Consider the following 11,809-nt stretch of genomic DNA (forward strand, 5'->3'; position numbering starts at 1 on the left):
ATTTGCTATAGTATTTTTAAACTATAATATGCCTTTGTTTTTTAATTGCTTGCCTCTGCATTTTGACTTTCTTAATTTTGACTAATTTATAAAATATATAAATGCTTTCTTATTACTTTCTATTTTAATTCTGTCTAATAATTTTGTTTCTCTTTTCTGCTTATAATGCTTTCTAGCTATGAAGATAATAAGCCATTTATCAAGTAAGATCATTAGTTAGACATGGAATGCACTGACTTTAAATCCTTTTCATTCCGTCCTATTTTCTACAGTTCTTTTCTCCTTAAGCTATTCATGATGAAATCTCTCCAAAATTATTTTATTTTGAAATTGTTCTCATATTTTTGTCCCATCTCAGCTAGGCTTCTTCATGCCTTAGTTATAAAACCTTAGGTTCACCTAAGATTAGTTTATTAGAATTTGCAGTTTAGGTGTTCAGTGATTATCTGCCATTTAACCTTTCTGTATGTGTCACATTATTCAGTGTCATGAGTACACCACAGGAATAAGAATATAGGAGTAAGCTAATTAAGGATTCCTTAATTCCTTTTACTAAGATGCACATAAAAGTCAATAAAGTCAGGGGGGATGTGTTACACCTTGTATTTTAATATAGTTTTGATACTTTGTTAATGCTGGAGTGAGAAAAGGTCATACCTGCTGTCGCTGTTTTCTCTGGAGGCTGCAGTACTAAATGCTATTGTTCTTTCTCTAATCAATGAAAGGTTAAAGCCAAAATGCTGTTGAGTTTGAATGTGAACATAGAGAAAGTCAACTGCTACTACTGATATGTGAATATTTAAGTGTGATACGTGTTGTTCTCTCATTGGACTCGTTAATAAAATTCACTCTATTTTTTCAGGTCTTGGGTGCTTGGCGCTTTTGCTCTTCTGTGTCTTCTTGGCCTAACCTGGTCATTTGGGTTGCTTTTTATTAATGAGGAGACTATTGTGATGGCATATCTCTTCACCATCTTTAATGCTTTCCAGGGAGTGTTCATTTTCATCTTTCACTGTGCTCTCCAAAAGAAAGTAAGTGAAGACACTGCGGAGCTCTGCCGGCTTGTTCTTTGGCTTGAAATTAATAGGTGAAATAGAGAAGGTTGTACAGTTTTATAGCTGGCAGATTACCAAATAGAATCACATTTTTAATCTCCAGTTGGTTGTAATGCATGTCTGGAAATGCAGGCTTCGTAGATAAAATATGTCAATCCCAATCATCTTTTGGATCTCGTTTTGGGAATATTATAAACCAGACACTAAACCTAGTTTAAGAGTTCTTCGTTGCTAGTGGGGCCTACAAAAATGCTCCTCGTGCAAGGGGTGTACGAGATAACAAAAAGGTTAAGTAGTCTCATGCTTTGCTCGATGAAGGGAATGCAGCGGTCCAAAACGAAATTGAGCATAAGGATAAGTGACCTTGATTTTAAAAGCACCAGACGTGCAAACAATTAATATTAATGTTACCTTTTGAGTAGTTGTGAAAGATCTAAAACCCAGTAATTTAATATCTCATGTCTTATTATTTTGTCCTGATTTTCTGTTAAGTGGAGTCAGCAAAAATGATTCAAAAACGAAAGTTAAAGATGAAACATTTGCACGAACATGTAAACTAAGAGAATAGCTTAGCCTCCATTTAACTAGGTATCATCCTTTCTCTGTCTGCGTATCTAATATAGTCTTTTTATTCTGTTATTACTAGTTGGTCACTAAATTGAACAGAGAAATAGAATTGTGAAAGCAAAAACGATTATGTTTTCAGTCCTGACAAGATGATAGTGTTGTCACTTCCATCAGTTGTTGAGGAAGCTGTAATTTTGAGATAATGACGGTGGCATCTGCAGTACTGACAGATCACGCGCATTCACAGCAATATAGGCATTAGGCAAAACCAATGTTGGAGGGTATTATTTGGATAAAATGCCATTTTGATTGCCATCGTCTTGGTCATGCCACGTTTCAGAGCAGTTAATAGCCATTAAATGTAGAAGACATTTTTTTCTGAGGTATCAGGTGTTACTTAATAACCCTGAACTTTAATTTTCTAAACATTATACAGGTATAACGTTGTAATTATTGTGGCTTTTACTATTTCTTACACAAGTGAGCATTTTGTATACGTGTATGTGATCACATACCATAATTTCTTCCAAATGTGTTTGACATAAAGCATAAATTTGGCAGAGAAAGACTGAGGTGGTCATTATTTCCTCAGAGAGGTGTGCGGATTGATTGAACAAAGAGATTCTGCTGTGCTTTCTAGTTAACAATTATGTTTTGGAAACACTGTGTTGCACTGCTTTTGAACACATTCTACTTAGTCCGGGATATGTCCTGTTGGGTGCTGCCAGGATGAATGGTTAAGAATATGACATAAAATGATTTAGTTAAAATCACACTTCTTACTGCTCGAGTGAGCATATTTGGGCGAAGAAAATGCTTTGAAAGTTCAACTCCATTGTTATTTGTTCTAACAGGTGTCGTTAAATAAAGCTAAGAGGATGAAAATGCAAGCGCACTTAGATTTAAAAGGTCATCTAGTAACTTTAATTCTCCAATTCTTCAAGGAATAAGTGTCACAGTCATGGTCTTTGTAGGCAGATACAGAACATAGAACTCTGAGGAGGGAAAAGTGTTTTTAGTGTTTTTGCAACCCACTAGAAAATAATTTCTTAGGCAGCTTCTCCTCCTCGTCTGTTCTGATTTCATTCTGGCTCTAAGCCCGAGCAAAACTTGTTCACATGCCAAGAGAGCTGCACAGAATCCAGCCCTCTTCTCCACTCCCCCACCTCCCCAATTCTGTACCACCTCTCTAGGTGGGGCCCTATTATTTAGCAGTTGTTTGGACTTTACTTTTTAAAGTTCACTTTAAATTTTCTTCGGGCCTAACAGCTTTTCCATCTATTCATATATCCAAGCTTCAGGGGAAAAGGGAAATTACATGGGTATCTCATTAATGTGAATGGAAATTGCATAAATAGTTCCCTTGTGTGCTAATGAAGTGAATAGGCATCTTAGACTCTCTACACTAAATGTTAAAGCTAGACACATCAGAAAATGAAGAAAACATTCCATCCTAATTAATAGCATATGTATCAAAGTACTTTTTTTTCTTTATTCTTGTGCCAAAGTAGTCTTGTCATTATAAAGAGGTTACCCGCAAAACTATGCAATCCAGTAAAAGAAGTTTATGTATTGACCTACGTAAAAGGACATGAAGCGTATAAACTTTAAATGACTGAATTATGTGTGGTTAAATGTAATTAAGCGAGGAAAGTACTAATTTTTTGTCATATTATTATGAAATATAAAACTGGGGTTACTAAGTATGTAGATAGACTAAAGCTTTAAAATATTTTATATACATATGTATGTATATAAATAACACTTGTATAATAATAAGGCATAAAGCATTTCCACATATTACATCACATTTAGAAGGTCTTCCTAGCCAGTCTGGTAGACAGAGATATTTTTCTTATTACTGTGTCAGCCATTTCAGTTGAACTTGGTTTTGTACATTCATTGTATTTTCTCCACTGAAAAGTGTTAGTGGAACTTACTCCTCTCAGTCGTCTCCACTGCTCATTTAGAGAAAAGAGGGGCAAGTATATTTGTATTAATCTCTCGGTCTCGTGGTTCTTCAATGCAGGTACGCAAAGAGTACGGCAAGTGCTTCAGACACTCCTATTGCTGCGGCGGCCTCCCAACTGAGAGCCCCCACAGTTCAGTGAAGGCATCGACCACCAGAACCAGCGCTCGCTACTCCTCTGGCACACAGGTAACAAAGAATTTGACAGCGTCTTTAATTAACCTTCTTTATAGAAAGCCTACTGAGACATGTTCTGTTCAGATGCACTAATTGTCTCCTCGTTATAATGATCTAGGTAGCAAATACTTACATTTTTAGTACTTTGGTTTTAATTTCTTCCTAAGTATTTCTTCAAGGTGTTTCTTGAGGTGTGAACATCCATTTTTGAGAGTGCATCCTTCTCTTAGAAGTCTATCATCATTTGGGGGATATTCGAAAGTTCTATAGCCATAGTGCTCTCTCACAGTGGGCACTCAATAAACATGTGTTGAATAATCAATCATCTCCTCTTTTTTAAAAAGGCCATTAAAAGTAAAACTTTTTAGGAGTGGAAGATTAAATATTCTTTAGTACAGAAGCAACAAAGCAGTATAGACTTCCTTAGTTTTAGACCAGAATCCACACACATTTCTTTTTAAAGGCCACCAGATAATCCTACACAGATTGTTCAGGGTAGATCTTTGTGTGTCTTTAAGGTGAGCTTGGGGAAACTAACATAACATATGTCTTGCTATTTTATATTAATAGAGTCGTATAAGAAGGATGTGGAATGACACTGTGAGAAAACAGTCTGAATCTTCTTTTATCTCAGGTGACATCAATAGCACGTCAACACTTAATCAAGGTCAGTTACTAGGAAAATTTGAGTTTACAATATAAATTTTGTACCTTTTGCCAATTTACAAGAATTTCAGAGAAAACACTGATATTTTTTCCTCTCAAAATAGGTTTACATCACAAGCTCTTAAACCTGTTGAGTCAACTTTTATCCTTTATGAAAGTACATATAAATTCATCTTGTTCAGTAATGTAATGCAAAAAGTATACTTTCAAAGTCCACGTTAACAGAATGAGCCTGGAAAAAGTAATTGCTAAGAACATACTTTGCCACAGATTAAACTGTTTTCCTTTAGTGAACACAAATCCATCCTTTCTGAGGCATTTATGGAAGTTTTCTTTTTAAAACATTAACATAATTAGAATAATTACTCTTCACATTAAACAGTGCCAATTTTGCAGTGAAAATTCTTATTTGTAAAAGTATTTTATTTTACACTTCTTTCAGAAAGTACAAAATCAGTATCAAAAACCTTTACAGTAAGTCTTCATAAACAAACAGTTAAGTACATGAGAATCCCAAAGCAATTTTTTTCTATTTGAATTACTAGTTTTAGTGTCTTTACGGCTTGAAACATCATATAATCAATATAATTCCTAACTTAAAATAAGCTGGCAAATAAAATACTAAAGACACAAGCGCATATATAAACACATAACCCTGAATGCAAGCTTAGTAAGTTTGAATTTGGTATGAAAAAATCACATTATTGTATATATCCTTAAAAAGGTAATTTATCCAGCTAATTTGTCTTGATGTACTGATTTGTAATATAATATAACGTGCTATATATTATCACAGATATTAAAGACATTTTTCACTGTTGACATTGTTCTGATGAGATTCTGGTTTAAAATGAAAACAAGGAGTATGTATGACATCAAAACCAACTTGAATTTTAAAACATTTTTTTGCCAAATTACATTAGCTATGCAAAACGTATGTTTGATAAGTATTGAAAGGTTTGTAATTTGTCAATTAAGAGTGAGTGAAATGTGTGTTTATTGCATTACTCTGATGTTTTACCTAATTCTGTTAAGATGACTATCAAAAAGGAAATGAATTATTCAATGATTCATTTTTGAAACCTGGCAAATAAGATTACAGAATGAAAATTCTCACGATATGGAGTTTGTGAATGGTCTAATAATTCGTTATGTACACAGCCTCCTTCTTCCCCCTCGGCATGTGTGTGCTCTTGCATTTACTAAGAGAAGCTTTGTGCAACGTGTCCTACTTTTTTATTTGTTTGTGAAAGTTGTTTTTCCTCCTGCTTGTGTCAAAGTTGGTATTAACACAGATGTTTTCATGAGGGATAATCCCACACCTGTAAATTCTGGAAGTTTGAGATTCCCTCTTCTGGGCCTCAGTGGTTAGGTTTTTAATATTAAGCAGTAACATCTTGAAACATAATGTTGATCTCTGTGCATTTAATTGCCATTTTTGTTTAAAAGTGATTTTGTATAAATTAGTAAATGTCATCCTCAGCAGGTGTTTACTTGGGGGACTTAGAAAGCACCTGTGAATTACTGAAATTTAACTTCCCTCTCCCCTTTCTCCTTCAAATTAGTAGTTCAAATACAGTCAGAAAATTTCAGCAGATTATCCGTTGCCAACTTGTCCACTACCCTTGATGAATACAAAAAGTACTTTACTGCAACTATAACACGAAAAATAAGAGAACTGATGTACTTTTTTTTTCTGTTTCTTTGCTTTAGGAATGACTGGCAATTACCTACTAACAAACCCTCTTCTTCGACCCCACGGCACTAACAACCCCTATAACACATTGCTCGCTGAAACAGTTGTATGTAATGCCCCTTCAGCTCCTGTATTTAACTCACCAGGTGTGCTTATACTTACGAATAAAACTACCTTTCTTTGCTGCTAAACAGAGCTCTGATCTTTACCCTGTTTCTAGTATACTCAAGTTGCCATATATTTATTATTTCCTCTTTGATTTCTCAATTTAAAAGAATTACTGTATTGCCCATGCCAGGCTTCTAAAACTGCACTATATTATAGTAAAAATTCAGTCATGATGGTATTTACCAATAATTATCCATGTTTTCAACACAGGTGGCATAAATCTTAATATATTATTACAGGACTGACATCACATGGTCCGAGAGCCCATCTTCAAGATTTATATCATTTAGAGGTATCCTATCTATGTAATATACTGTTTAGTTTACTCTAAAGCTTGCGGACAGAATTTGCTTCTGGAATGAATTAGCTAATAAAGATAATTTGGATGCCTAGGTATAGAAAACTACATCCAGCATTATCAATGTAACCAAACTATAGTATAGTGCAGCTTTATGGGAGTTTTTTTTTTTTCTTAAAAAAACTTTGAGAATAAAGTTAATATTAGCCAGTTTATACCTATAGTTTTTTATTGGGGGAGGGGGAGAGATTGTCACTAACCCATCCTGTATAACTATGTTTTCTAATAGCTTTTTTTTTAAAAAAAAAAAAAGCACTTGTATTTAATATTAACAGAATTTTCAAGATTTTGGTAAAAGTTATCACGTAATTATTGCTAGCATGTAATATTTATTTGTGGTTGGTATTTGCCACTAAATTAAAGAACTTCGTTTCCGTTTGGTTTTTTTTTCTTTACTTGAAATTCTTTTTTAACGTAACTGCGGTTTCTCTTTTCATTCTCTTGTTTTTCTTACTTTCCTTATGCTTTCCTCTAGCAACCTACAGAGAGACAAGTATGGGAGTCAAACTTAACTTTGCCTATCAAATGTAAATTTTTTCAGCATGATTTTTAACCGGCACAATTAAAACATAACTAGCAGTCATGAAGTAGACTCAGCGGGCAAGTGGTTCACAATTTCCAACTAAAGTGTTACCAAATTCAAACAGTACATCTATCTGTACTGCCTTTTGTCAGTAATAGAGGTCTGTAGCAAATGCTGTCCATACTTAAGTATACGCAATGCTGAAATAATTTGCTCTTTGAAGCCTGAGGTGCTGTCAACCAGAATGCTTAATAATTGACTTATCATTTCTGCATTCCCACAGTAATCTTGCTACAGGCTGTGGAAAGTCTTCAAGTGAATTACCTGAACTTGGGCAGAAAAAGTTGCCTCTTCAAAACCAGTCAAAGATGTGCTTAAATCTGCAGTATATCATAGAAAACACCTTTTGGATTAGCCAGTATATATTTTCATGTTTATTAAGCAATGATAAAAAGAAAGAAAAAAATGACCAGACTGAACCTCTGTGGAGGAAACAAATGCTAACAAGTGCTCTGTGTGTCGCCTGTAACGTACAACACTAAATGTTTTCTAAGTAAAGATGGTGGCACATGCATGAATCGAGAAAGCTAGAAAATTGCGTCAGTCAAGCCAAAGGAAGCCTTACAAATGCTATCATGACTTCCTTTTGTTATACGTGGCGCAGGATAAAAATTACAGTGTCCGTTTTTCAAATGTAGAAGTTGGATCAGAGTTTCTCAGACAATATGAGTCACCAACAAACACCCCCCCCCCCCACACACACACACTTTCTCCTGTTTCTGCTAATGAGAACTTCTTGAACAGTTACCACATGTTTATTGGTCGTGAAATTGAGTTTTCTAGGATAATCTGCAGCTTTAAGAGCGGAGTCAGCACTAAAAAGGGAAATTTCCTATTTTTTCCAAGAATTCAATTTTTCCTAGACTCCTCCAAGCCTTGCATACAATGCAGCAGCCTCACAGTGGTCAGTTTCATTTCAATAACATCATTTCATTTTTTTTTTCCAGACCTATCTGTAAACAAGTGATTTTTTTTTTCTCTAGGATTTTGAGAATGAATAACCTAACTTTCCATGGTGCAGACCATTTAATTTTCTCTGAAACTTTTGATTTTCATTTGCCTGAAAAGCACTGTGATGTCTTAGTTTACATGTTTATGTGTCTGTAGAAAATACAACTCTGATTCAAAGAGAGCATGTTACCATATTTTTTTTCCTCCTAAACCTCTTCTCATATCTTCAGCAGATGTATCCAATCTTTCATTCCTTTAGAGATAAAATTATATTAGCCAAGGCTGACACCCTTTTCCCATTCCATAGTTAATATTTATTATTGGTTTAATTTCTGTGACCCATACTTAAGAAACCTCCAACATTTCTGCGTTTAACCTCCATGCCCATGGTGTCTGTGGGCCAGTCTCGTACCGTAGACTCTCCTGGTTCATTCGGTGCTGTCACTGTGACTGATGCAGACTGCAGGGCTGCAGGCAAACTTTGACCATTAGGAGCCTGGGGCCATTGCTGTTAGAGAGAGTCTTAGTGCCAAAAGAACAAAAACTCAAGATAATGAATATTAAAGGAAAAAGTAAAAGGCTGCTATTGCTGGTAATCTAATTTGTTGAACCCTTGCTCTGACTAAGTTGCTGAGAAGCTTAGAAATTCTTCATCATGTTACAATAAATCATTTTACTTTCTTTTATATATCAGCTACTCTTAGGCCAGATAGCCTGAGCAGACAGACATGATGTGAGTTGTCCAAAGTGAGTCATTCCACCTGCTGTCTATCGTGTTGTTGGATGGTGCTTGTGGGCCCCTGGTCCAGTCAGTATGAGAGATGGCTGTGGCTGTCTTTGTTTAACATGAATTCTTTGTACCTGTCCCATTTTTTTTTCATTCTTTTTTTTACTTCATCTCCAGAAAAAGGAAATGTTAGAATGTTGTTTAAAAAGTTGCTTGCCAGTTATGTGGGTTGATGTTGTACATTTGCCTTCGGTTTTTGTATGTGACTTATTCCTTTTTAATTTAGTGTTGTTTAGGACAAATTCTGTTAATTTTATTTTTACAAACCATAGTCTCGTACTTTAAAATGTAAATGTCACTAATGAATTGCTTTGCATTAACTATGCAAGGGCATGGAGTGAAGTCTTCTTTGTGAGAGTGTCAGAGAGATTTGACCAAAAAATCAATTAATACTTACTGTCTTCCCCAAATTGATAAAGTAATATTCCGTATGCCGTCTTCCCTCCCTGGAAAAAATGTAGTATTCTTTCACACTTTCTCCTGTTATCTAAGGGGTTGCAACTGTCTACAGTTGGGAACGCGGGAGAGCCTGGCACTTTTCGAGGGTTAGCTTTCAAATACAACTTTGTCCTGAACGACATTAAAAAGTTTTGTGCAAAAGAAGTAAAGGCTCTCTGGGAAGGAACAGAGGCAATAACGGAAACCCCCTCCCTTTTCCGTTTCAGGACATTCACTGAACAATGCCAGGGATACAAGTGCCATGGATACTCTACCGCTAAATGGTAATTTTAACAACAGCTACTCACTGCGCAAGGGGGACTATAACGACAGCGTGCAAGTCGTGGACTGTGGACTAAGTCTGAATGATACTGCTTTTGAGAAGATGATCATTTCAGAATTAGTGCACAACAACCTTCGGGGCGGCGGCAAGACTCACAACCTCGAGCTCGCGCTACCCGTCAAGCCCGTGCTTGGAGGCAGCAGCAGCGAAGATGACGCCATCGTGGCCGACGCTTCGTCTTTCATGCACAGCGACAACCCGGGGCTGGAGCTCCATCACAAAGAGCTCGAGGCACCGCTCATTCCTCAGCGGACTCACTCCCTTCTGTACCAGCCCCAGAAGAAGGTGAAGCCCCAGGGGACTGACAGCTACGTCTCCCAGCTGACGGCCGAGGCGGAGGACCACCTGCAGTCCCCCAACAGAGACTCTCTCTACACAAGCATGCCCAATCTTAGAGACTCTCCCTATCAAGAGAGCAGCCCCGACGTGGAAGAAGACCTCTCTCCCTCCAGGAGGAGTGAGAACGAGGACATTTACTACAAAAGCATGCCAAATCTTGGAGCTGGCCATCAGCTTCAGATGTGTTATCAGATCAGCAGGGGCAACAGCGATGGTTACATCATCCCCATTAACAAGGAAGGGTGTATCCCTGAAGGAGACGTGAGAGAAGGACAAATGCAGCTGGTGACAAGTCTTTAACAGTGCAGCTGCGGAATCCCAGGGGCCGCGCGCAAGTATTCGTGACGACTCCGCGGGCCCCGCGCAGCTCCCTCGGCCACCGCCTGAAGAGATGGCCCTGTTGACCTGTGGTTCTCCAGTGTAAAAAGAGGACTGAACCTTGAAGTTCTGTGAATTTTTATAAAACGTACAAAAACTTTGTATATACACAGAGTATACTAAAATGATTATTTGTTACAAAGAAAAGAGATGCCAACCAGGTATTTTAAGATTCTGCTGCTGTTTAGAGAAATTGTGAAGCAAGCAAAGCAAAACTTTCCAGCCATTTTACTGCAGCAGTCTGTGAACTAAATTTGTAAATACGGCTGCACCGTTTTTGTAGGGCCTGCATTGTATTATATACAAGACGTAGGCTTTAAAATCCTGTGGGACAAATTTACTGTACCTTACTGTTCCTGACAAGACTTGGAAAAGCAGGAGAGAGATTCTGCGTCCGTTTGCGGTTCACTGCAAATCTTTTACATTAAGGCAAAGATTGAAAACATGTTTAACCACTAGCAATCAAGCCACAGGCCTTATTTCATATGCTTTCCTCAACTGTACAATGAACTGTTCTCATGAAAAATGGCTAAAGAAATTATATTTTGTTCTATTGCTAGGGTAAAATAAATACATTTGTGTCCAACTGAAATATAATTGTCATTAAAATAATTTTAAAGAGTTTGAAGAAAATATTGTGGAAAGCTCTTGGTTGCACATATGTTATGAAATGTTTTTTCTTACACTTTGTCATGGTAAGTTCTACCCATTTTCACTTATTTTCCACTGTACACAGTGTTCTGCTTTGACAAGTTCGTCTTTATTCTTGCATTTAAATTTCTTATTGCCAAAAGAGCGTGTTCTGTGGGGGGAAAAAACTCTTTGAAGCCAGTTACGCCATGCCTTGCACAAATGTGGTGAAATCTAGAAAAGAGTGTGTGTTCCCCCTCTGTTTATTCTTGAACAGAGGGCAGTGAGGGCACTGGGCACTTCTCACAAACTTCCTAGTGAACAAAAGGTGCCTATTCTTTTTTAAAAAAGAAAATAAAACCTAAATATTACTCTTCCATATTCCTTCTGCCTATATTTAGTAATTAATTTATTTTATGATAAAGTTCTAATGAAATGTAAATTGTTTCAGCAAAATTCTGCATTTCTTTTCATCCCTTTGTGTAAACCTGTTAATAATGAGCCCATCACTAATATCCAGTGTAAAGTTTAACACGGTTTGACAGTAAATAAATGTGAATTTTTTTCAAGTAGTTAACGTGCACTTTTATGTATGATACGTGATTGGCTTTAACACACTGGTCCTTTCTTACCCCTCCCCCCACCAACCCCCACTGCCCCATGGCATACATAGGTCCTCTCATAATAATAACCCATGGGAGGGG

At 36.7% G+C, this 11,809-nt stretch overlaps 1 protein-coding gene across 31 annotated transcripts in view; it reads left to right on the forward strand.

The window, feature by feature from the left end:
• ADGRL2 (adhesion G protein-coupled receptor L2) overlaps positions 1-11,677 on the forward strand; it is a 631,449-nt gene extending 619,772 nt beyond the window's left edge. For 10 of the 31 annotated variants that reach the window (XM_040470760.1, XM_040470764.1, XM_040470763.1 and 7 more), the window contains 5 exons: positions 863-1,031; positions 3,652-3,780; positions 4,339-4,435; positions 6,148-6,276; positions 9,643-11,677. In XM_040470760.1, coding sequence (XP_040326694.1) covers positions 863-1,031; positions 3,652-3,780; positions 4,339-4,435; positions 6,148-6,276; positions 9,643-10,397 — 1,279 coding nt within the window. In that variant the 3' untranslated portion in view covers positions 10,398-11,677. Of the gene's footprint in view, positions 1-176; positions 204-862; positions 1,032-3,651; positions 3,781-4,338; positions 4,436-6,147; positions 6,277-6,508; positions 6,591-8,884; positions 8,938-9,642 lie in introns of all 31 variants that reach the window. The other 21 variants (XM_040470766.1, XM_040470768.1, XM_040470767.1 and 18 more) reach the window with 5 other exon arrangements.
• The last annotated feature ends 132 nt before the right edge of the window (positions 11,678-11,809 follow it).

Source organism: Herpailurus yagouaroundi, unplaced genomic scaffold, assembly GCF_014898765.1.
Source record: "Herpailurus yagouaroundi ecotype Mexico unplaced genomic scaffold, PumYag 77, whole genome shotgun sequence".
Lineage (NCBI taxonomy): Eukaryota > Metazoa > Chordata > Mammalia > Carnivora > Felidae > Herpailurus > Herpailurus yagouaroundi.